Source organism: Mustelus asterias, chromosome 6, assembly GCF_964213995.1.
Source record: "Mustelus asterias chromosome 6, sMusAst1.hap1.1, whole genome shotgun sequence".
Classification (NCBI taxonomy): Eukaryota; Metazoa; Chordata; class Chondrichthyes; order Carcharhiniformes; family Triakidae; genus Mustelus; species Mustelus asterias.
In genome coordinates this window covers 115421666-115447212 of record NC_135806.1, presented here as the reverse complement: position 1 = coordinate 115447212, position 25547 = coordinate 115421666, and the positions used below count along the sequence as shown (strand labels likewise).

The 25547-nt window shown below is 44.5% G+C and overlaps 1 protein-coding gene across 2 annotated transcripts in view; it reads left to right on the top strand.

Annotated features, from left to right (window-relative positions):
* serinc5 (serine incorporator 5) overlaps positions 1–25547 on the top strand; it is a 90200-nt gene that overhangs the window by 34064 nt on the left and 30589 nt on the right. For both annotated transcript variants that reach the window (XM_078214999.1, XM_078215000.1), the window contains exons 2-6: positions 5205–5372; positions 9414–9592; positions 13896–13978; positions 23042–23135; positions 24974–25185. In XM_078214999.1, coding sequence (XP_078071125.1) covers positions 5205–5372; positions 9414–9592; positions 13896–13978; positions 23042–23135; positions 24974–25185 — 736 coding nt within the window. The remainder of the gene's footprint in view (positions 1–5204; positions 5373–9413; positions 9593–13895; positions 13979–23041; positions 23136–24973; positions 25186–25547) is intronic.

Below are 25547 nucleotides of genomic sequence, written 5' to 3'. Positions count from 1 at the left end.
AGTTGAAAATAAATGTTCTCCCAACCCTCCCCCCCCCCCCCCCCCCATTGCTGTTTTAGGGATGCAGAGCAGCAAAATGTTTTTCATTTGTGGTTTTTCTATTTATCCTGCTGTTCTTTGTATGTGAAGGCGTGGCGTGGAACTTTCCAGATGCTGCGCGGCTGAAATGAGATGTTCATGTGTCCTCCTGGTCCTCCAGGATCATGTACTGCATTACCATCCAAAGGGGGCTTGCCTTTCATGGCATCCGGTGCCTTGCTCTGATCTGCTGTTGCTGTGTGAGGGGCTGTGGGGCAGGAACAGCCTAATGTTAATCTCTCGGGGGAGGGAGGGGATGTGTGAGGGCGATGGAGATTACATGTATGCATGTACTGGAGCTTGCTGAAATCTGAGTGCAAATTTTTCCCAACATTACAGTCTAAAATATAAGCTTAAAGTTTATTTGTTAGTGTCACAAGTAGGCTTACATTAACACTGCAATGAAGTTACTGTGAAAATCCCCGAGTCACCACACTCCGGCGCCTGTTCGGGTACACTGAGGGGGAATTTAGCATGGCCAATACACCTAACCAGCACGTCTTTCAGATTGTGGGAGGAACCCAGAGGAAGCCCACGCGGACACGGGGAGAATGTGCAAACAGGCAGTGACCCAAGCCGTGAATTGAACCTCAGTCCCTGATGTTGTGAGGCAGCAGTGCTAACCACTGTGCCACCGTGCCCAAGCAACTCTGACCATTGATTCAAAAATTATGTATCAGCTACACGATTTACAGAGCATTATTAAGGGGATTAGCAGGGTAAATGCGTGGGGTTAAGGGAATGGGGCTGGAGTGGGCCTGGATAAGGTGCTCTGTTGGAGAGTAGGTGCAGATGTGATGGGCCAAACGGCCTCCTCCTGTACTGTGGGGATTCTATGATAGTGAGAGGTGACTGTTGGGCTATATCCTTAGATGTGCAGGTTAGGTTGATTGGCCAATGCTAAATTGTCCCTCAGTGTCAGAGGGACTAGCAGGGTAAATACATGGGGTTACAGGAAAGGGCCTGTGTGGGATTCAATGGGCTGAATGGCCTCCTGCACTGTAGGGATTCTATGATTCTTCTGCCTTGTCCCAAATAGCTTTGATTAAATGCTGATAGTTAGAATTCTTACTGTCAGTATTTTGATGATGAAACTTCCGTTATATAAACAGTTTTTTTAACTATTTGTCATTCCACTTCTGGCTGGAGCTTTGTTTAACCCCGATTCCTAGCAGCAGGCTATGATTTAGGAGAATGGTTCTGCCCATCTCCCTGGAACTCTGACAGTAAGTCATAGCTTTTCTTTGAAGAAATTTTTATAGCACGCTATCACATTCCTCATGATCATCCCAGAGCACTTTCTTGTTTTGGAGTGGAAAGCTTCTTGTTTTGCAAACAAATGCGGAACTCCTTTTTCACATCGCAAGGTCTCACAAACATTAATGAGGTTCCAATGACCAGTGAATCGGTTGTCCTCGTCCCCGATGTTGAACTGAGGGACAAATATTGGTCAGAAGTCGTACAGCACCCAAAGTCACGGGCAATTGTGCGTACCAGACGAGCTGAATTTAAACTCGGACTCCATATACAGTATCAGACATTAATGTTTACATTTAATATAGGTCATAGAATCCTACAGTGCAGAAGGAGGCCATTCGGTCCATCGAGTCTGCACCGACCACAATCCCACCCAGGTCCTATCCACATGCATTTAACCTAGCCAGTCCTCCCGACACTAAGGATCAATTTAGCATGGCCCAGTCCACCTAACCCGCACATGTTTGGATCAGCTAATGTTCAAAAGCTCACATTCAGCCCATCAGGTCTGCATTGACAACAATCCCACCCAGGTCCTATCCCTGTAACCCCATGTATTTACCCTGCTAATTCCCCTGACATTTAAGGGCAACGTAGCACATCTTTGGAGTGTGGGAGGAAACCAGAGCACCTGGAGGAAACCCACGCAGACATGGGGAGAATGTGCAGACTCCACACAGCGAGGGACCTGAGGCCGGAATTGAACCAGCAGTGAGGCAGCTGTGTTAATTACTGTACCACCGTGCTGTCCATTGTACCTCTTACCCTGCTGTACATTTTGATGGCTTGCACTCATTGGCCTGCAAAAGTGCCCTAGTGTCCCAATTTGCAATACCAACTTTAGACTAGTCTAAGGGGACATACGTCCACACTAATAAGAGGCAAGTAAGGCACATGATCGAAACATGATGTGTTCTTCTAGATAAGGTGCTACAAATATGAAGTTTATAAATTTGTTATGTTTTGGGACTGTAATTAATTGAAGGCAAAATGGAGCAATTGGTGGGGGGTGAGGGGTGGGGGTGGGGGGGGGGTGTCATATGACTTGCTCTGAATCCTGCTTGACAACAAGCTTGGGTGACATGGTTGCAATGGGGACAGAGAGGCCCAGGTTGTTTTAAAGGGAAGAATGTGTTGAAGAAGGAAGATGATGTTCACTGTTGTAGGTAATGGGAAGAGTGTTTCTGTCTACTTTGGGTAGACTGTTAGCCTCCGTTTCTCGTAGGGTAAATCAAGCTTTGTAACGGTTATAATAACAAGATAGACAGAGAGCTCAGGCACAGATTGAAGAGGCCAAGTTTGTGAGGATTCAACTGTGGCTGGAAGGTTCGTCTAGCTTTGGATAGAGGGAAGCATCTCCAGGGTAACCCACGCTTTGGAAGTCAGTTTGGGGATTAGTTGTTATCTAACTGGAAAAGAAAATTTAAGGGAGCCATTGGGCAGTTGGGAATACCTTTGGACTGGTTCCTGGAAAATGAAAGGTCTGCTTGAGGGACAGAGTAAAGTGTAACCAGGGAGGAGGATTATTGGTTGTTTCAAAAGTTAAATGGTGGATACTTTTCTGAAGCCTAGAGTTTAAGTTGCCTACAACAATAGTGTTTAGTCAATGTTGCTTTGCGTTTGTTTGTTACAGTAAAAATTTTCAAATTTGAAATCCCTTTGCGCAATCAGTCACTGGGAATTCAAATGTCCTTTTACTGGTCTCTACATGAATTTAAAAAATTGGGGTCTCTTGCAGGATTTTGAATCCAAAGGCTGAGATGAGTGCACTGGGTTTTGCCAGAATTTAAACAAGCATGATTTCTCAAAGACTTTTGCTGCTTTCATTAAATGGTTCACACAGCTATTGCAAAAACGTTCCTCGAAAGGGGGGTCATGTCTTTGAATGCCTTGTGTAACAGTTAATGCAGGTTAATTTGCAGGCAACAGCAGAGGAGTTGAGGAATAGATTTGAAAGTAGACTATTAAAAAGGCAGAAATCGTTGCTGTTTTGGCACAACACCCGAAGCTCGAGGACGTTAAAGATAGTCCAGATAAAATGCAGACCGAGTTAGCCAGGATTCAACCACCAATGGCGCAAATTGAATTAGAATTCTGAAGGGAAGTCAAAGAGAGAAAGAGAAATGGGGGGAAAAATAATTGAACTGGAAAGAGGCAAAAGGAGGGGAGATGTGTAAACTTGAATTAGAATTCCAAAGAGCATGGGCAAAGCAAAGCCTTGAATTGCAAATAAAAAAAGGGAAGCCAAAATGTTTGAACTGGACTGAGAACAGTTTTTTGATTATGTGAACAGGGGAACTTGGCGATGAGTCAGCTTCCACTCCTGGTTTGGATTTGGCCAGGAGTATTCACTTAGTAGCTAAATTCCGTGAGGTAGAAGTTGAAGTGTACTTTGTATCACTTGAGAAAATTTCTGCAAAATTGCCACGGCCTAGAGAAACTGGGACAATTTTATTATAAAGTGTTTTGGTAGGGAAAATATTGGAAGTTTATTTGACACTTTTCTGCAGATTGTGTGCTTGTGCATAGAAATTTAGAAATTTGAGGAAGTGACAAAATCAGATTTTTGTGGCATTCGCTAGAGTAAAGGAACTGGTATTTGAATCATGGAAATCATATCATAGAAACCCTACAGTACAGAAAGAGGCCATTCGGCCCATCGAGTCTGCACCGACCACAATCCCACCCAGGCCCTACCCCCATATCCCTACATATTTTACCCACTAATCCCTCTAGCCTACGCATCTCAGGACACTAAGGGGCAATTTTAGTATGGCCAATCAACCTAACCCGCACATCTTTGGACTGTGGGAGTGATGCGCGATTAAATCACTCGGGAGGCTAGATTGTACCCGGGAAATAAAGGCTTTTATTACTGACAAGAATGGAGCACACTATATACAATACAATCCCAGACTAAAGGGTCACCAGGCAGTGCAGTGACCTTTATACTTCCCCTGGTAGGCGGAGCCAACTGGAGTGTACCACAGAACAATATCAACAGGTAGAACAGCCCAACCCTAACACCAACAGTAACTACAGTAACATATCTACAAACACCCATAGTGCTGACCATCCATGGCTCAGCACTCATAGTGGTAACCAACTATGGTTCACCACAGAGAGGAAACCCACGCAGACACGAGGAGAATGTGCAAACTCCCCACAGACAGTGACCCAAGCCGGGAATCGAACCCAGGTCCCTGGAGCTGTGAAGCAGCAGTGCTAACCACTGTGCCACCGTGCCGCCCATGGTTGTGGAAACCTTTAGATTTGTGTTGCTAATGGAAGAGTTTATAAATTGTATCCCTTTGGGAATAGCATCCCGCCCAAGGGACTGAAGTTTCTAAACTAAGAGAGGCTGCTGTAATGGCTGATGGTTGTGAACTATCCCATAAACATATAGATGACGGTAAACCTTTGTTTGCAAACTGCGAGAAGCTGGAGGGATAAGAGCAGTGCTAATGAGCAGAGTGGACAGCAGAAATGAAAAGACAGATGTTTCACAGGCTAGGAAAAAGACAGTGTGGAAGATCAGCATGATTCAAGAGGACCAACATGTTACTTTTGCCATGACACGGCATGTAAAAGCCGATCGGTGGGAATTAAAAGCTTGATCAGTTGGATATGTAAGCATGTTATTTTCCAGATAATGCTGGAATAATTTTATAAACTCTAAACGAGACAATATTGTGACAAACCGATACCATCTAATGGTTTTACAGTGGGTGTAAATCAGAACAGAAACGGGCCAAATGGCTGACGTCACCAGAATTGACCTTGGGAAGAACCGATTCATGTTTACAACTGGGTGCGATCAATTTTTCAATGTGATTTTTAAAGCTGTCTTTTTTCCTTTCTACCCTCAGTTGGCCTGTTGTTGTGGCTCCAGCGCTTGCTCACTCTGCTGCAGCTGCTGCCCAAACATTAAAACCTCCACGAGTACCCGAGTCATGTACACCATCTACCACATTCTGGGAACCATTATCTGCTTCCTCATGTTGTCGCCAACTGTGAGTGAAGCATTGAAGACATATGTAAGTAACCAATCATGCCACTATGTCTTTAAGGCCAGCATGCTAAAGGCTCTGCAGTAAATTGCCACATTGCTGTGCTGATGCTTGCCAGCACTGTCTGTAACCACATTCATCACCAATAAATCCTGAATGCTGAGATGGTCGATTTAGCAGCAATTAACAGTATTGTCTTTGATACACACATAGAACATAGAACAGTACAGCACAGAACAAGCCCTTCAGCCCACGATGTTGTGCCGAGCTTTATCTGAAACCAAGATCAAGCTATCCCACTCCCTATCATCCTGGTGTGCTCCATGTGCCTATCCAATAACCGCTTAAATGTTCCTAAAGTGCCTGACTCCACTATCACTGCAGGAAGTCCATTCCACACCCCAACCACTCTCTGCATAAAGAACCTACCTCTGATATCCTTCCTATATCTCCCACCACGAACCCTATAGTTATGCCCCCTTGTAATAGCTCCATCCACCCGAGGAAATAGTCTTTGAACGTTCACTCTATCTATCCCCATCATCATTTTATAAACCCTATTAAGTCTCCCCTCAGCCTCCTCCGCTCCAGAGAGAACAGCCCTAGCTCCCTCAACCTTTCCTCGTAAGACCTACCCTCCAAACCAGGCAGCATCCTGGTAATTCTCCTCTGCACTCTTTCCAGCGCTTCCACATCCTTCTTATAGTGAGGTGACCAGAACTGCACACAATATTCCAAATGTGGTCTCACCAAGGTCCTGTACAGTTGCAGCATAACCCCACGGCTCCTAAACTCCAACCCCCTGTTAATAAAAGCTAATACACTATAGGCCTTCTTCACAGCTCTATCCACTTGAGTGGCAACCTTTAGAGATCTGTGGATATGGACCCCAAGATCTCTCTGTTCCTCCACAGTCTTCAGAAACCTACCTTTGACCCTGTAATCCACAGTTAAATTAGTCCTACCAAAATGAATCACCTCACATTTATCAGGGTTAAACTCCCTTTGCCATTTTTCAGCCCAGCTTTGCATCCTATCTATGTCTCTTTGCAGCCTACAACAGCCCTCCACCTCATCCACTACTCCACCAATCTTGGTGTCATCAGCAAATTTACTGATCCACCCTTCAGCCCCCTCCTCTAAGTCATTAATAAAAATCACAAAGAGCAGAGGACCAAGCACTGATCCCTGTGGCACTCCGCTAGCAACCTGCCTCCAGTTCAAAAATTTTCCATCCACCACCGCCCTCTGTCTTCGATCAGACAGCCAGTTACCTATCCAATCGTCCAACTTTCCCTCTATTCCACACCTCCTTACTTTCATCATAAGCCGACCATGGGGGACCTTATTAAACGCCTTACTAAAATCCATGTATATGACATCAACTGCCCTACCTTCATCAACACACTTAGTTACCTCCTCAAAAAATTCAATCAAATTTGTGAGGCACGACTTGCCCTTCACGAATCCGTGCTGACTATCCCGGATTAATCCGCATCTTTCTAAATGGTCGTAAATCCCATCCCTAAGGACCTTTTCCATCAATTTACCAACCACCGAAGTAAGACTAACCGGTCTATAATTACCAGGGTCATTTCTATTCCGTTTCTTAAACAGAGGAACAACATTCGCCATTCTCCAGTCCTCTGGCACCATCCCCGTGGACAGTGAGACACGTCAATCACATCCCCGTGGACACGTCAATAGAATTGATTTTTTAAAAAAAATGTATATATAAACTCATCAAAAATATGGATATTGTTTAACTTAAGTACAACCTGTACAATCCAAATTAATAACATAACAGTTGGAAGTCATTCATTGAAACCTCAGGATTTATTCCTTCCCTAAAGAACAAGTTGTTTTTCCAAGGACAACCAGCAGCTTCATGGCCACTTTTTTATTCATTCGTGGGACACGGGCGTCACTGGCTGGCCAGCATTTATTGCCCATCCCTAGTTGCCCAAAGGTAGTTGAGCTGTGGCTCTGGAGACACGTAGGCCAGGTAAGGATGGCAGATTTCCTTCCCTCCTGGACATTAGTGAACCAGATGGGTTTTTCCGACAATTGACAATGGTTTCATGGTCATCAGTAGATTCTTAATCCCAGATGTTTTTTTATTGAATTCAAATTCCACCATCTGCTGTGGTGGGACTCAAACCTGGGTCCCCAGAGCATTAGCTGAGTTTCTGGATTAATAATCAGTAGACTATTAATCCAGTGATGTCATTGATCTAATATTAATCCACTCGGCCATTTCCACCCCATTACTTTCACTGATGCCAGACTCCTTGGGTGGGATTTTCCGGCCGCTCTCGTCCCAAGACCGGAAAGTCCTGCTCGAGGTCAACGGACCTTTTGCACGGCTCTGTCCCGTCCACTACGATTCCTGTGATGGGCAGGACTGGAAAATTCTGCCCTTTTTTCTAATTTTCCAATTTTTGTTTCAAACTGAAAGCTTGGTGGAATTTGAACTCGTGTTCCCCAGATTATTAATCCAGGTCACTGGCTTTACTAGTCCAGCAGTGCAACCCCACGCTATACTTGGTGTCCACAGTTTTTGACTTTGTTCAGTGGAGTTCAAACTTCATTTTGATTTTTTACTGAACTGTGTTTCATTTCAGAAAATGTTTAATTTATTTACCTACTAACTGGAGTGGGAGAGCATAAAATGGCAGTAAAGCTATGTGTATATTTTTAAAATCATTCATGGGACATGAGCAACACTGGCTGGCCAGCATTTATTACCCATCCCAAGCTGCCTGAGAGTCAACCACTTTGCTGTGGCTCTGGAGTCACATGTAGGCCAGACCGGGTAAGGACAGTAGATTTCCTTCCCTAAAGATCATTAGGGAACCAAATGGGTTTTTATGACAATTGACAATGGTTTCTTGGTCACCAGTAGATTCTTAATTCCAGATATTTTATAGAGTCCATGCTGTCTAATGTTGCTTCCTCTGAGAATTTTACAGTTTTACATGAAAGAAAACCTGTTTGGAACCACAACACACTCAATATTCTAGGTTACCGCATTCCAAATTGGAAGTCTCCATCTATTGGGAATGCATAGTTTCGAGGTGATTGGTCTACAATTGGTTTAAGTTTATTTATTAGTGTCACAAGTAGGCTTGCATTAACACTGCAATGAAGTTACTGTGAAAATCCTCCAGTCGCCACACTCCGGCGCCTGTTCGGGTACACAGAGGGAGAATTTAGCATGGCCAATGCACCTAACCAGCATGTCTTTCAGACTGTAGGAGGAAACCGGAGCACCGGGGGGGAACCCCATGCAGACATGGGGAGAATGGGCAAACTCCGCGCAGGCAGTGACCCAAGCCAGGAATCGAAGCCAGGTCCCTGGCGTTGAGAGGCAGCAGTGCTAACCACTGTGCCGTCCGTAGTTAAAGACCAAAGTTGCATTAATGCTTCAAAACTCAGCTTGAGCCTCCTGCCATTGTTTTTTGGAATGTGAGATGGTAAATACCTTAAACGGAACACAGCTAGTAAGCAAAGGAGAACGTGCTATCAATTAATGGGTGGGCAAACTTGGTTGTAAATGAAAAAGTTTTGGAACTATTTAGCATTTGCTACAGTCTATTGGTTGTTCACCAGGTGCTAATTATTTTATAAACTCTAAACAAGACAATATTAGCACTCCGTCACAATGTAACCCTGTTGCCTGTTCTTATCATTTGATTTCCTTGTAGGAGCTGTTTATTGATCCTTGCATATCCTTAAATCCACTGCCATGATGGTTTGAATGGAACCTTCCCTGGCCAGAGGTAGAGTGCTGTGTGATGGGCTGGCACGATTCAGGTGTTGGTGGCACAGTGAGATACAACCAGGGAGAAGTTCCCTTGCGAGCCCTTGGCATTGACTGTGAGAATCACCTACAGTGCCCCCACTCAACTTTCCTCAGCTGGTGGCTCACCACCAGCTCCTCGAGGGCCATTAGAAGTGGGCAATAAATGCTGACTTTGCCAACAGCATCCACCTTCCGCAAAATAATGAATAAATAAGTTGAATTATAGAGGCAAGTGATGATGTATTTTTATTTTTTTTCCCAAGGTTACCTTCTATGATGAGTTTTGTAAAACTATTAAGGCAGGCTCGGAGTGTGAAAAGCTCGTTGGCTACTCTGCTGTTTATAAAGTCTGCTTCGGAATGGCCATTTTCTTCTTCATTTTCTTCATCCTGATGATCAATGTGAAAACCAGTAAAGATTGTCGTGCTTACCTCCACAATGGGTAGGTGTCATTTATAACTTCTCCATTATAAAACAACGGAGCGCAATCTTATCAAAAAAATTCTAAGTGCTGAATGAGACAATTGGGCCCAATCTTGCCACAAAAATGAAGCAAAGTCTGTTTCCTGCCGGTAGGGGGTGGGGCCTGTGCATGCTGAAAGCTGGCAGCTCACAACAGAGGGCGTAATCGCTCACGCGCAGCTTCCTCTGTTCTGTGTAACAGCACCGAGAGATCTGTCACTGCTTCCCCCACACCTTGAATATCGCCCAACTGCTCCCCCCCCCCCCCGGTGCTATCGCTGGTCTCCGCAGCTGATCGCTTCCCCCCACTATCGATGGCCTTCGCGGCTGATTTCCCCTGCATGGACTGGTATATTGCACACACCACCCCTCCCCCAGCCTGGTCAATTTCCCCCACCCCGTCCCGGTTGATCGCTGGTTGCAGAGTGCGCATGAAGAAACATAATTGTTGAAACAAAACAGAAAGCATACCCACCAACAATTCTGGAACTCCTGTAACAAGCCCTTACAGACCTTTCTCCAATTTGAAAGAATTAAACCACTAGTGTTTGACGGGTGGGTCCGAGCTCTCAAAGTTTATATCACCAGCAAATGGTTAAGAGAAACTGTGCGGCTAAAGGAGTTTGAAAATTGTTCCCCATACAGCCTCAAAATCCAGCCCATCGAGCCTGCACTGACCACAATCCTACCCAGGCCCTACCCCACAACTCCATGTATTTACCCTAGCTAGTCCCCCTGACGCTAAGGGGTGATGTAGCATGGCCAATCAACCTAACCCGCACATCTATGGACTGTGGGAAGAAAACAGAGCACCCGGAGGAAACCCACGCAGACACGAGGAGAACGTGCAGACTCCACACAGACAGTGACCCAAGCTGGGAATCGAACCCAGGTCCCTGGCGTTGTGAGGCAGCAGTGCTAACCACTGTGCTACCGTGCCGCCCCAAACCAAAACAAATTTGATTCCGGTAACCCTTGACAGCAAGGGAGAGATAAGGAGGTAGATGGAACAGTAGTAGATCTCTGAGAAAAGGAAAATAGGGAAGATCGGACAGATCAATCCCCAACTTTAAAAAGAATTTGCAAGAACACGCGCTTCTTACTTCCAGTGCAGCAAGCCTAGGAAAACTGTATTGGTTCAGCAAGAAACGAACAGGGTGCGATACTGTCAGAATCATGTCCATACCTTGAAAGTACCAAGTCCAGACTCAAATGGCACAGAGATAGAACAAAATACCTAAAAAGCCGCCTTTCACAAAGGTTGTTTGGTTGCAGCCCGGGAACAGGCCAAACACCACAGTGCCAGTAAAAAGGTTTACTGGCGCCTGTTTAAAAGTTTCCCTGGTAATTCCCTTCACTTGAGGCGAATGGGATCAAAGGTTATGGGGAGAAAGCAGGATTAGGCTATTGAGTTGGACGGTCAGCCATGATCGTGATGAATGGCGGAGCAGGCTCGAAGGGCCAAATGGCCTCCTCCTGCTCCTATCTTCTATGTTTCTATTCACCTGCAGAGCAATTGGGTCACCAGTGTAGTGATGGTCAGAGTTGTTCCTAAGGGGAATAAATCTTTTGGGAAATGACTTGGTGGAGCACCAGATGTTTAAATACAGTCCATGTAGATTAGGGATACAAAAGGGAATCAGAAAAATGCTACTCGGCTGCAGAGAACTTCAGTCCCCACTGAGAGCAATAGAGCCAGTAAGGATCAGGGAAATCGAAGAAAAGTCAGAGGACTCTCCAGAGGCCAGAAGAGGACTTTCTGAGGTAGAAGGATAGAGCCCTTAAAGTTAAAGAAGTGCAGTCAGGCTAGGCCCACCAAAGTTTAAAAAGAGTAGGGGGCTGAATCAAAGGTCTGGTTAACAGCCACCTTCTTTCAGGGTTTAAGTTGGGACAGAGTAGCTTCCCAAACCAATGGACAGGCACTGAGGGAAGCACTTCACCCAGTCAAGGAGCCACATGACAGAGCAGCAGGAGCTGGCCAGCCACCTGTGGGAAGTAGTGTCCCAAAGATAATGGGGCAGACGAGGGACAAACCCATTCTCAAAGTAACATTGAAGTGGAAGTCAGTATCCCTTGAGGCGAACCGCACTTGTGCTAGCCACAAGCAGTACAAGTGCAGCCAACACAGGATTAGCCACAAAACCATTACGGGATCAGGTTCAGAACTTAAGTCCACCTGAACCCAGCAGTTCAATGTCCAAGGCAACTGACGGTAAGTTGCTGGGGGTAGGGGGAAAGCGGGGGGATCCCAGGCACCTCACAGGGGCTTTAAAATGGTACATCCCTCACCACCTCTCTACAAATAAAAACCATCATATGAACCAGGGCCGAAATTACTGGATGTGATTCAGCAGCCGTGAAAGGGCTTTACAGATAACCCAACAAAACAATCAGTGCTATTTACATATTGTAAATTCTGAAACACTCGTTCCAGCATTGTGAAGCCAGACCTCTCCCTTAGAGCCAACATGGAGTTTGAACTTTCATCACCTGCACTGAGAATCAGATATCAGTTACAATTTCCAAAACTTTGTGTACCAACATTAATAAACATTCACCAGATAACATGTACCTGTGAATTTTGAAAGGAAAGGCGATAGGGGGAAACTGTAGCAATGCCTCATTACTGTGTGTGTGAATGTCTGAGTGTATAAGAAGAAGTGAATGTGTACTTTTACTTTGCTTTGCGAAGAAGCCATGTCGAAAGTAAGTCATCACGGATTCCACTTTCTTTCTTGTGCGGTGGAGGCTTGTCATGTTCCAGTGTTTTATGACTTTGTCAACGCTTTAACATTTTTAACACAGACCATTAAAATAGGTGGCACAGTGGTTAGCACTGCTGCCTCACAGCGCCAGGGACCTGGGTTCAATTCCCAGCTTAGGCCACTGTCTGTGTGGAGTTTGCACTTTCTCCCCGTGTCTGCGTGGGTTTGCTCCGGGTGCTCCGGTTTCCTCCCACAGTCCAAAGATGTGCGGGTTAGGTCGATTGGCCATGCTAAATTGCCCCTTGGTGTCCCGGGATGCGTAGGTTAGAGGGATTACTGGAGTAAATATGTAGGGTTACGGGGATAGAGCCTGGGTGGGATTGTAGACTTGATGGGCTGAATGGCCTCTTTCTGCATTAAGAATTCTAATAACTGCTGCAAATCATGTGACCTCTGGCATTTTGAGTTCCAGACTGTCCAGAATCTCAAGCAAATACCTAAACAAATCTGGACTTTCATTCTCATCCTGTGAATTCACACATCCCTTTGTTTCAACAAAAGCACGAGAGCATTCTTTCTGTTTCCACATGGACAACAAGAGAAACATCGAAACTCAATGTGTGTTAGACAAATGTGAATGGACTCCATCAGTTTTGCATTGTACTACGTTGCTTCTACATCTAAACTAGACTTGGTGACTGATGCGCGATATAACACACGAGAGGCTGGATGTACTCGGGAAATAAAGGCTTTTATTGCCAACAATAACAGAGCTACTATATACAGTATACAATCCCAGACTAAAGGGTCACCAGGCAGAGCAGTGACCTTTATACCTCTCCCAGGAGGCGGAGCCGACTGGGGTGTACCATAAGGACTACATTAACAGGTAGAACAGCCCAACCCTAACCCCAACAGTAACATATCTACAGACTCATAGTACTGGCCAGACCATGGCTCAGCACTACCTGGTGGGAACCAACAATGGTTCACCACAGTGAATTTCAAAGTGTTAAACATCAGTGCAGGATTTTTGAAAAAAGGACATTAAACTTGTACCAGCCACATGATGAGGAAGCCACCTTGTTGCCTACTTTTAAAAATTGAGTTCCATCAGAAATCCATTGAAATCGCTGCAAGTCATCGAAGCAACCAAAATAATAACGATACCTTGAAAGTGGGATCTGGGACGACTTTTTCTATATTCACTGCTTCATACACACTCAGACTTTCACGCATCGTGATCGGGTATTGCTACAGTTTTACCGTCCCCTCCAACTTACCCCAACTCTGAGTTCACCTGAGAATAAACTTCCTGGAAACTCCAACGCAAGGGCTGGAATTTTACTGGCACGTCCGCCCGAGGCTCGTAAGATTGTGCCCGAGGCCAACGGAGAATGCCGTCCTGCGAGCCTCACCTGTCCCAATTTCGGGGCGGACATGCCGGTAAAATCAGGGCCAAGAAGCCTTGCACCTCTGTGTGCGTGCGGGCGGGCGGCAACTACAAAGGAACACACAGATGTTGTCCCTGACACTTTCTTCTTTATTGGGGTGTTAATGCCTGTATTTTGTGTCTAGGTTCTGGTTTGTGAAGCTTGTGGTATTGGCTGGAATATGTGCAGGAGCTTTCTTTATACCCGACCAGGACACCTTTCACAAAGGTAAATGTTTTTTTACAATGAGACCAGCTGACTATTTCATATTGCTGTTTGGAGATTTCAACCTAATTTCTCTGCCAGATTCAAGTAATGCGTTTCTAGTTTATTTCAGTAGTGTACCTTGGAAGTACAGTGGGTTCATTTATTCTTAAATGTCTCTTGGAGGCAGATACCAAAAAATAGCTTGGGAACTGATAGTTGCTGATTTTATTTTTGACGAACCAGACATAATAGGGGATAGGCCATTTTTCAAAAACTCAGCTGAAATTTTAACACGACCTAGAATCCAATACACTAATAAAAATCCTAAACCGGTTACCTCATAAACTTTAATTGCCGACTGAGAAATGCCATGAAGGAGAAGTCCACCGTTGGAATGAACAGCAAGGCTGTTCCTTGGCCAGATTTGGACAGATGCCCATTTTCTTGTTTGTGCTGCAGGAGTAGTACGTTTATCTGCAGCATGTCCTGCTTCTGACCTTGAGTTGCAAAGATTGCAGAAGTCTTATCTTGCCGTTGACTACTTTATTCCTCCAACCATATCTATGTTCAGAGGTTCCTGTACATGGTGAGGGGAAGGGTTGTCGGCGGGACTTTGATGCTGCCAAACTGATTCTTGCTTAATCGGAATTCCACCAGTTAAGGCAAGAAATTGTGCAAATCTGGCTCGGAGACTGTTTGTTTGGTGAGGTGTTGGTGGACTTTAGTAGAGTCAAGTTATCTCTCACTTCTTACCTGGGTAATGCCCTATGTTTTTTGTGATATGGTGTTTTTAAAGTTTATTTATTAGTGTCACAAGTAGGCTTACATTAATACTGCAATGAAGTTACTGTGACGATCCCCTTGTCTCCATACTCCCCACAGTGTCAGCCCATCCAATATAATCCTCCCCTTCTCTCTTATCAATTTTAAACCCATTAAGCATCTCAGCTACCACCTTTCTCAATGACTTGGTTTTCCTTGGTAAGGACAGATACAAGGTATTCATTCGGTGTCTCAGGCATTCCCCCACCTCCACCTGTCTCCATGTATAAATCCCCTTTTATGTCCATAAATCAGCCACAGTCCTCTTTTTATCACCTTTTCACTCTCTTATAGTAGATTTCTCTGTTATCTGCCAGTCTCTTCTCATACTCCTTCTTTGCTACTCTTATTTGATTTTTCAATTAGCACTGCACTTTCAGTGTTAAGTCTGATTCTCAATTGTAATGTCCATCTGACATCTGTGATATGCACCCTTTTCTCTGCTTCATCTTGTTCTCTATCTCGTTCATCATACCTTTTTCCCCCTTGTGGGAATGTACCTTAACTGTAGCTGAACAATCTCCTTCTTGATGACATCCATTGTTTTATAGTTTTATCTGCCATCCTTTGATTCCAATTCATCTGGACCAGATCCGTTCTTTGCTTGATGCCACACTCGGTCAAATGCTGGGGCAGGCACCCCCACATCACCTCAAAATGATTTCTTCTGCCTCTTTCCCACTAGTTGGTGACCTAACGCTAAACAACTACTCCGTTCCAAATTGGAATTCTGTTGCAAAACCATAATTTTTGGGTGGTGAAGGGTTAATCATTCAGGAAGGCCAACATTCCACTACTTTGAACCATCCCTCTGTTGTTTTGGACGCCGAGGTGGAAAATGTCTTGAAAACAATGCCGGAACTGTGAGTGAGGGATAATAAGCGCGCTACTAATGGGTTTGCTAACTACAACTCTTTGTAAGGAAGCGGAATAAAGTTATTAAAAGTTAAAAGACTGACTCCGATGCAGCTTCATCACAAAGGGGGTTTTCTCTCACCAACAGCAGGGTTTTGGGATTGAGCAAGTTTGCACTTATTGAGGATGTTTTGTTTCACTGGTTCCAATCCAATAGACTACCCACTAGCCTTGATGGGAACCTTCTGGAATAATAATCAGGTTAAGGTTTCTGAAATGAATGGAGAGCTCTTGAAGTAACAAAGAAGCAAGAGCCAGTTACTTGGGCAGCATCCACCATTTACAGGAGTCTCTTGGTGCTGTGCACTGTATTTCAGCTCTGCTGGTGACTTCAGTTCATTTATTTTGAAGGACAGTAAGTGCTTTGTACTTGCATTTCCATGTGACCATCTGCTAAGTAAGACAATCTATCGGAGCTGAGAGAATCTTGTCCTTATCTGTGGATGGTATTTTTTTTAAAAGATAAAAGTTTTACTTTTTTTCCCAAAACCGCCCCACTGTGCATTTTATCGCATTCTGTTAACTTTGCAGTTTCAAAGTCGCTTTAGACTCATCTGAAACCTGCCAGCAAACTTTCCAAAAGCAAAGCCAATATTGTGTGTGGTGTGTTAAACCTCTCCAAATGGCTGCCACAAGAGAAATATGTTTTAAAAAAAAGGAAATTATTGCGGATGCTGGAATCTAAAACCAAAAGAGAAAATGCTGGAAAATTTCAGCAAAGCTTTGACAAAGGGTCATCTGGACTCGAAACGTCAGCTCTTTTCTCTCCTTGCAGATACTGTCAGACCTGCTGAGAAATAGGTAATATTCTGCAACAGAAACAGTGCAAAGTGTTTAGACTGTGAGGTGAATGTCAAACTTCATCTTACTGCCATTATCTCTGGAGAGGAATTCTTTTTCATGCGTATAGATTGTTGCTTCACATTATCTCAGGGGGAATTGTTCACTGGGTAATGTCAGGTACTTTTGTATTGGCTCAGATCATAGAGTCATAGAATTCTACGGTGCAGAAGGAGGCCATTTGGCCCATCGAGTCTGCACCGACCACCCACCTATTCCCATAACCCCATGCATTTATCCTAGCTAATCCCCCTGACACTAAAGGGCAATTTAGCATAGCCAATCCACCTAACCTGCACATCTTTGGACTGTGGGAGGAAACCGGAGCACCCGGAGGAAACCCACGCAGACATGGGGAGAATGTACAAACTCCACACAGTTACCCAAGCTAGGAATCGAATCCGGGTCCCTGGCGCTGTCAGGCAGCAGTGCCAATCACTGTGCCACCATGGCAGAGGGACAACAGGATTAGACCATTCAGTCCTTTGAACCTGTCTCTCAAAGGTGGGGTATTTTACAGATGTGAGCATGCTGATGTTTTCAAGATATCTCTATTGGATATATGTTCCTTCTCTTAAGTTGAACTTTTTTTTATCTGATTGATGAATTGGATAGCTGTATTGCAGCAATCTGTTCAATCACTTTACTGTTAGTTCATAAACCCTGAATTACATTGACTCTCAGGTGGGATTTTCCAGCCCTTCCCACTGGCGGGATCTTCCAATCCCGCCGAGGTCGACCCCCACCATGTGTCTCCCGGCTGCGAGGCGGACAATCCATGAAAATTGCCATTGACTTCTGTGGGACTGGAAGATCCCATCGGCGGCTAATGGCAAAGCTCCTTCACCGTGCGGAAGCCCTCTGCTGTGGACCTGGAAAATTCCAGTCTGCCACCACCTTGACTTTAAAATTCCATCCTTACTTTCAGATCTCCCCATGGCCTTGCCCTGAACTTGAGCTGTCAGCCATGCCTCAGTTTTCGCACACCCGTCTCTGAGCAAGAAGGTTGTGTGGGTTCAAGTCTCAAGCCAGAGACCTGAAGATGAAAATCTGGACTGTCATCCCAGTGCAGTGCCAAGAGAGTGTAGTCTTTTGGATGGGATGTTAAACTGCGTCTCCTCTCAGTTGGAAGCAAGAATTCCATGGTGCTGTTTCCACTGAATGGGGGAGTTATCCAGGGAATCCTGGCCAGCAAAAATACTTATTCCTCACAGAACAGCAAAACAGATAATCTGGTCATTATATTCCTATGCGTGGGAGCTTGAGTAAAAATTGGCTGCAGAGTTTCCTACACTACATCAGTGACTGTGCTTCAAAAGTATTTCATTGACTGAAAAGTGTCTTTGGACATCCTTAGATTGTGAAAGGCATCGTGAAAATGCAGAGCGCGCTCTCCTAGTTTGGTAACCGCCTCCAGGCCTAAAGCCTTTTCAAATCTCTGCACTCTTCCAATTCTGGTTTCTTGTGTATTTCCGATTTTTAGTTGCTCCACTATTGGTGGCTGTGCTTTCAGCTATCTGGGACCCAAGCTCTGGAAATCCCTGCCTCTACCCCTCCACCTCTACCTCGCCTTCTTTCAGAGCCTCTTTGAAACCATCATCTTCCTGTCCTTTATGGATCAAGGTCAAATTTTGTTTGATAATGTTACTGTGAAGCACCTTGGGATGTTTTATTACATTAACGAAGACATAAAAATGTAAATTGATATTGTCTGTTCAATGAAGTGCAATGGAAACGGATACCCAAAGATTCAGGCATTTCAAAGCAGTGAAATAACCTTTAGTTTTATGAAGTATTGTCCTTCACTAGATCAGATGTAGTGTAATGATTTATAATCATTGTGGATACATTAGTGGAAGTGATAAATCTTAAAACCTTAATAGTACGAAGCTAATTTTGTTCACGAACGAATACTGCCTAAATGTGCTCAAAATAACACAGAATTTGCATTTTATCTGGAGCCTTTCACCATTCAGGACACTCCAAGGTGCTTCACAGTTGCTTTATTATGTTCGACGTGTGGTCACTGTTGTAATGTAGGGAAATACTCCATCCACTCTGCGATGGCCCAGTGGTATTATCACTAGACTATTAATCCAGGAATTTAGTTAATATTCTGGGGACCCGGGTTCGAATCCCGCCACGGCAGATGGTGAGATTTGAATTCAATAAAAAATATCTGGAGTTAAGAATCTATTGATGACCATGAAGCCGTTGTCGATTGTCGGAAAAAAACTCATCAGGTTCACTAATGTCCTTTTAGGGAAGGAAAACTGGTCCTTATCTGGTCTGGCCAACATGTGACTTCAGAGCCACAGCAATGTGGTTGACTCTAAACTGCGCTCTAAGGGCAAACTAGGGATGGGCAATAAATGCTGGCCAGCCAGTGACACCTTAATTCAAGCAGTGCATCAATCTGTTAATACATTAAATACCCAGCTGTCAAGACCCAAGAACTATCCCACCCCTTGCTCCAACTCCAATAGACACAAAAATGGTCCTCAAAGCTACACTTCTCAAAGCAAAGTATGAATCAAAAATAAAATCCAGTTTATACACAGTAAGATCCCATAAATAGCAATTGGATCTGTACTAATTAAATCGTCTTGTTTAGTTAAGGGATAAGTGTTGACCAGACCTCCCTTACGACTCTTTGAATAATGTTGCAAGATCTTTTACCCTCACCAGAGAGGGCAGACATGGCCACTTTATATCTTAATTATCTCTGGCTGCAGACATACAAATATATGAATTAGGCGTAGCCCCCTGGCTCCTCAAGGCTGCTGCACCCATTCAACAAGATCATGGCTGATCTGATTGTAACCTCAACTCCATATTCCTTCCTGCCCCCAATAACCTTTCACTCCTTGTCTATCAAAAATCCATCTAGGTCTGCCTTAAAAATATTCAAAGACTCTGCTTCCACTGTCTTTTCAGCGTGAGCGTCCCAAAAACTGACTACCCTCTGAGAGAAAAAAAAAGTCTCATTTCTGTCTTAAATGGGCAACCCTTTATTTTTAAACAGTCACCTCTAGTTCTAAATTCTCCAACAAGGGGAAACCTCCTCTCCACATCCACCCTGCCAAGACCCAAGATCTTGTATGATTCAATCAAGTCGCCTTTTACTCTTCTAAACTCCAGCAGATACAAACCTAGCCTGTCCAACCTTTCCTCATTAGACAACCTGCCCATTCCAGGCATTAGTCTGATAAAGCTTCTCTGAACTGCTTCCAATGCATTTATATCCTTCCATAAATAAGAGGACCAATACTATACACACTACTCTGGATGTGACCTCATCAGTGCCCTGCGTAACTGTAGCACAATCTCCCTTCTTTAGTATTTGATTGCCCTCATAATAAATGATTACATTCTATTATCTTTCCGAATTACTTGTTGTACCTTCATCCTGGACAATTGAAAGCTGCCTGGATTTAAGCTGGCATTGATGTGACTGATTAGCAGCAATATAAAATAACAAATGGTGAGTGTTTCCATGAAAATGATCCGTGATTATACATCAATAAACTGTCATAACTTTGCAGCCAAGGGTTTGATTTGATTTATTATTGTCACATGTATTAACATACAGTGAAAAGTATTGTTTTGTGCGCACTATACAGACAAAGCATACCGTTCGTAGAGAAGAGAAGGAGAGAGTGCAGAATGTAGTGTTACATTCATAGCTAGGGTGCAGAGTAAAATCAACTTAATGCAGGGTAAGTCCATTCAAAAGTCTTGACAGCAACACGGAAAAAGCTGTTCTTGAGTCGGTTGGTACGTGACCTCAGAGTTTTGTATCTTTTTCCTGATTGAAGAAGGTGGTAGAGAGAATGTCCGGGGTACGTGGAGTCCTTATTTATGCTGGCTGCTTTGCCGAGGCAGTGGGAAGTGTAGAGAGAGTCAGTGGATGGGAGGCTGGTTTGAAGAACACATTTGAATATATAGGACAGGGAAAGCACAATATAAACCATGAAACCTGGAATTCTGTAATTCATCCAAATGTAACTTTACTTACTGTTGGGGGGGTTTTCCTGGGGGCTTCCCGCTGGTGCCATTTATTGAGCTGAACCCAGCTAATACAAAGACTCACGAAAGACCGTATGCAGTTGAAGACATTCTTTATTTGACCAAAACGCATTGGGAGAGAGACAGTCGGAGGATTCCAACTTCTCTCTGATGTTACAGTACGTGTGTAAAACCTTTTCGAAGGTTTGTTTCTCACGCCCAACCTGTCATCCAAACTGGATGATCCAATTATATTAGTACACATTATTTACCTTGGCCAATAGCATTCTACCTTCTAGCAGAATTAGGAGTTCATTGGTCAACTGGACCTGGAAGTCCCCCCCCTGCAATGGGTTCAAGGGTTGCCCTCATCTGCAAACCATGCAAACGGACAGGGAGTCGTTTCGCCCTGCCTGCTAGCTACCCCTTATCAGCAAAAGCTGAATACGTTTATTCACTGCAAACTCAAGCTAAATGCCTCTATTCATTTTAAAACCTTGGTAGCTTGCAGCTTCAGGGTCCCTTGCTGATAATGGTGAATATATTTTATATCTTATTGTTTCCAAAGAATGTGGTTTGTCTAGTTCTGCTCATTTCCCATTATGCTTTGGGGCAGACTGCATCTTGGCCAAAGCTCACAAAGACATTTGAAAATACATTTTAAACCTACAATATTATTAAAAATTCTCTGCCAATATATGTGTCTATGCAGACAATACCTCCACATGATATATATGAGGCACTTTGTGATTCCTTATTGTGTATATATATACGGCACATTAGTCTACTTTCTTTTAATAGTCTTCAAAATCCCAGGGGTTTCTGTACCCCCTTCTACACTTATTATTTTTGTATTGAATTGAATTAGAAAATGTAGATAGTAGATTGGGATAACTAAGCGTCTTCGAGTCTGGAATGTTCTGGAAAATTTATTTTCCTGCTGTAACAAAACTGAAGAGAAGAAGAGGTCTACATTCAAATCTGAGGCACACAACTGTTTCGTTATCCCAACATCTTGGATTCTTGGAGTTGGCAGCAGTCAGCGAGGGACCATTTGCTCCTTCTAAGAATGAATAAATTGAAGCTGAACATTACATTGGACCAAATGTTGCTGCCAAAATAACAGTGGGGCTAGTGGCACCTTCCATTATCATTGCATAACTGTTACAGAAACTTTTAGCACGGTTAAATGCCAATACCCAGAAGTATCTGCCAAGGTGCACAGCTCCGCTCTTAGCTTTGCACAAAATTCTTCAGGGGCGATTCTCCCAAAAGAATTCCAAGTGTCGAATTTGCGTAAAAACTGGAGTAAATCCCGCTGTTTTTTTTCAGCAGGAGTTTCAAAATGAATCTCCCACTCTGTGCACTGCGGAGTGCCTCAGTGTGAATCCTGTTGAAAATCTGTGGGCCGGGCCTATCCCCGCTGGAGAGGTTGGCAGCACAGCGCTGAGCGAGCCACTGCGCATACGCCAGTCTGTCAGCACCGAGATCGGCGCATGTGCGGCTGCCTCTGCCTGACGGCCTCCCAATTGCTGGCGAGCTTGATCGCTGGCCGGGCAGCCCAGTTGCAGACCCCTCAAACATGTCTGTAGTCCTGCACACTCCCCCCTCCCCCAGATGTCCAGCCCCAATCGCTGGCCTCCCTCCCTCTGTCCGTCAGACCTAATGCAGAGTGGCAACAGGATGCCCCACCCTCTTGACACTGCCCGATGCCTGATGGGCAGTGCCAAGGTACCCCCGGGCATTGGCACTTTGCCCCTTGTGTAATGCCATGGGGGGCCAGGCTGGCAATGTCCAGGGGACAACCTCCTCCTGGTGCCTGATCCTCTGGATGCCTCGATTGCCTCTTCTCTCCACCCCCCCCCCCCCTTCACTCCAGCAGGGTTGGGCTGCCAGCTCCCTGCAAGTGGGGAGCTACTGTACACCCCGCTGGAGTGAAATACTCCTGGATGGGGGAGGGGGGATGGTACAGAGTCGGGAGATTTCAGTTCCGGGCCTGCTAATTGTATTAAAAACAGATATAAATGCTCATTTGAATAATTTATTCAGCTCTGCGTCGGTTTCCTGTTTGGAGCTGACGGCACTGGAAATTCGGCGCTGGGAGACACACTCAGCCTGGATGCCTGGCACAAATTGGCCGCTGCTGGTGTCTCCTGGCCCGCTGCGCTAAAAAAGCACCACAGTGGGATGGGAGAATCGCCGCCATCTTGTCTTCCTCGCAATGAATCCATTTAATGGTGTGGAGTTCTGCATTTACACAATAGATTGAACCAAATCCGCAATTGTAAGTTAAGTCTTGCCATTCAAAATGTTCTGTTTTAACAATGTAATAATACTTAATTACTGCCAATCAACCTCTCAGGTCCTGAAAATTAGCTATTGATGATGGAGCTTAATTCTTTCAGATACCAAATATTACATTTGGAGATTTTTTTTCTTAAAAAAAAGGTAAAATCTTAAATTTTAAAATCACTTTTCCTTTTGTCTTTTTTTCTTCAGCATGGTTGTACATTGGTGCAGCTGGAGCCTTTCTCTTCATCCTGATTCAGCTCATTCTGCTGGTGGAGTTTGCTCACAAATGGAACAAAAATTGGTGAGTTACCTCCCTTGAAATGACACAGTTTTTGGACTGGTCACCGGTTGGTTTGTGATCGGGCAGACTAATCATTTAGAAGCAAAAACAGAAAAATGCTGGAAAATCTCAGCAGGTCTGACAGCGTCTGTGGAGAGAGAATAGAGCCAACGTTTCGAGTCTGGATGATCCTTCGTCAGAGCCAGTATTTTGCATTAATCATTTACAAGTTTGTTCTTTTGTTCCCTCTGGATTGTTTAGGAAGTGTGAGAAAACGATGTTTCTTTCCACGACCCGATCTTCGTTTTATCACAGGGTTAGTTTCTGGGACTGGGATCCATTGCTGGTTGCAAAGCTTTGGGGGCTGTTATCCGCGGTCCTGAGAACTCCTTTTCATTGTACTTTATGCTCTGAATGTTAATGTCGCTGTTAACCTTTTTGTTGGCATAATGATTCTGACGGTATGGAGCCCGTTGTGAGCACAATCTTAACATTCGCAAAACAGTAGTGAAAACACACCATTTTAATTATAATGTTCCAGTTGCTTTTTATCAACTTGACAAAGCAAATTGACAGTCCTTAAATAATTGACTGCACTGAGGATCAAACTTCCTGCAAGTTGTGAATACTTTGGGTGGATTTAAAGGACATGTAGCTTCTTACACTGCTGGTGAATGGCTACTGCGGTTATGAAGTTAGATTCATTATAGGTTCATTATTATTTATGTTTGGGTGATATTGTGCATAAAAGTAACCTTGCACTTACTTAAAAGGTGTGTCCCATACCTATGCCCCAAGCAACTCCAGTAGGAGAGAGCAAGCTATTATTCATAGAATATAGAATTCCTTCAGTACAGAAGGAGGCTATTTGACCCATTGAGCCTGCACTGACAACAATCCCACCCAAGCCCTATCCCCATAACCCCACGTATTTACCTTGCTAATCTCCCTGGCACTAATGGGCAATGTAGCATGGCCAATCAACCCAAGGCTGGAATTGAACCTGGGTCCCTGGCGCTGTGAGGCAGCAGTGCTAACCACTGTGCCACCGTGCCACCCTATTATTGAAGGAGGATAAGCCAAAAATAGGAAACTACCTGATTTTAGGCAAAAATATTCACATACGCACTTACAGACACGCGCACACCTACATGCACACTTACGCACACACACTTGTGCGCACACACACTCCTCATTTCTTCTTTTCCTTACATCCCGTAGATCAATTGATCTTCAAGGACCAGGGACAGTAGAGTTGTTTCAGCTTTTAAAACAGTTGCCGCAGGAAAATCCAAGCCAAGGCTACGTATTTAGTATCAGTTCCATCAGAATGTATCCTGACATCAGCGTCTTCTTTACAACGTACAATGCATAACCTGGAGTGTCCCATCCATTCAGTAAAGTTGGCACGTGGTTTCGTGCAGTACTTTCGCATGGGCTGACTTCCAGTGTCGGGCATGTTGGTCAAAGGAAGGGGCCGTGTGGAGGATACGTTTCTCTGCTGGTCTGAGCGGGATGCTTGAAGTGACGCGAGAGCTGGTTCATGGACTGTCTCTAGAACGACTCGGCCAGCTGTTTGTAATTGGTACCGGCTGGCTCCTTTTGACCTTGTATGGTGGAAAGCTGGCAAGGGATATAATTGTGTTTTTAATTTAAATAGAAGGAGAGTTATTTTTATTTCTGACATCTCCAGTTACGGTGCCCTCGTTGGGAAAGGTTGCCCAATCAGTGTGGCGTTCTCATAAATGTTTACAGTTCTGGGCACTGTTATCTCGTGTCTGATATAACATGCAGGCTTTTCCTGCCCGCCAGCGAAATGATAGCTAACCAGTTTCCTGTTTTGTGTATCTTACTAATAGGTGGGCTGGAACAGCAACCAATAAATGCTGGTATGCGGCCTTGGCCCTGGTCACACTCATTCTTTACTCGGTAGCCGTTGGCGCTGTGGTGCTAATGGTGATATTTTACACCGACCCTGATGGTTGTATGCTGAACAAGATTTTACTGGGTGTCAACACAAGCCTCTGCTTCATAGTCTCCATGGTGGCGATTACACCCTGTGTTCAAAAATGTGAGTCCACAACTTTGAATCCTGACTCTAAAACTAGCACTTGTTTCTGGTGTTTTCATTGTCTTACTAACTGCTCTGCATGTGGAGAGTCACTGAGCCATCTCCAGTTTCAGCCCGACTTTGCTATTTCAGCTGGTGAATGACTGCACTTGTCACCCTTCTCACTGAGTGGTGTTTGGAGGAGGCAGCAGCGGCTTTGTGTAGGGAGCCAGTTAAACTAGTCTGGCTGCTCCTCCTGGCGTTGACCTCCCCATTCAGGGTAGCGTTTGGTGCCCGCCTCCCAATTCTTTTTTATATCACTAAATTTCCATTACTTTTCCCGTTCCACAATTACACTGCGGCTAGGCATTCCCACACCAAAC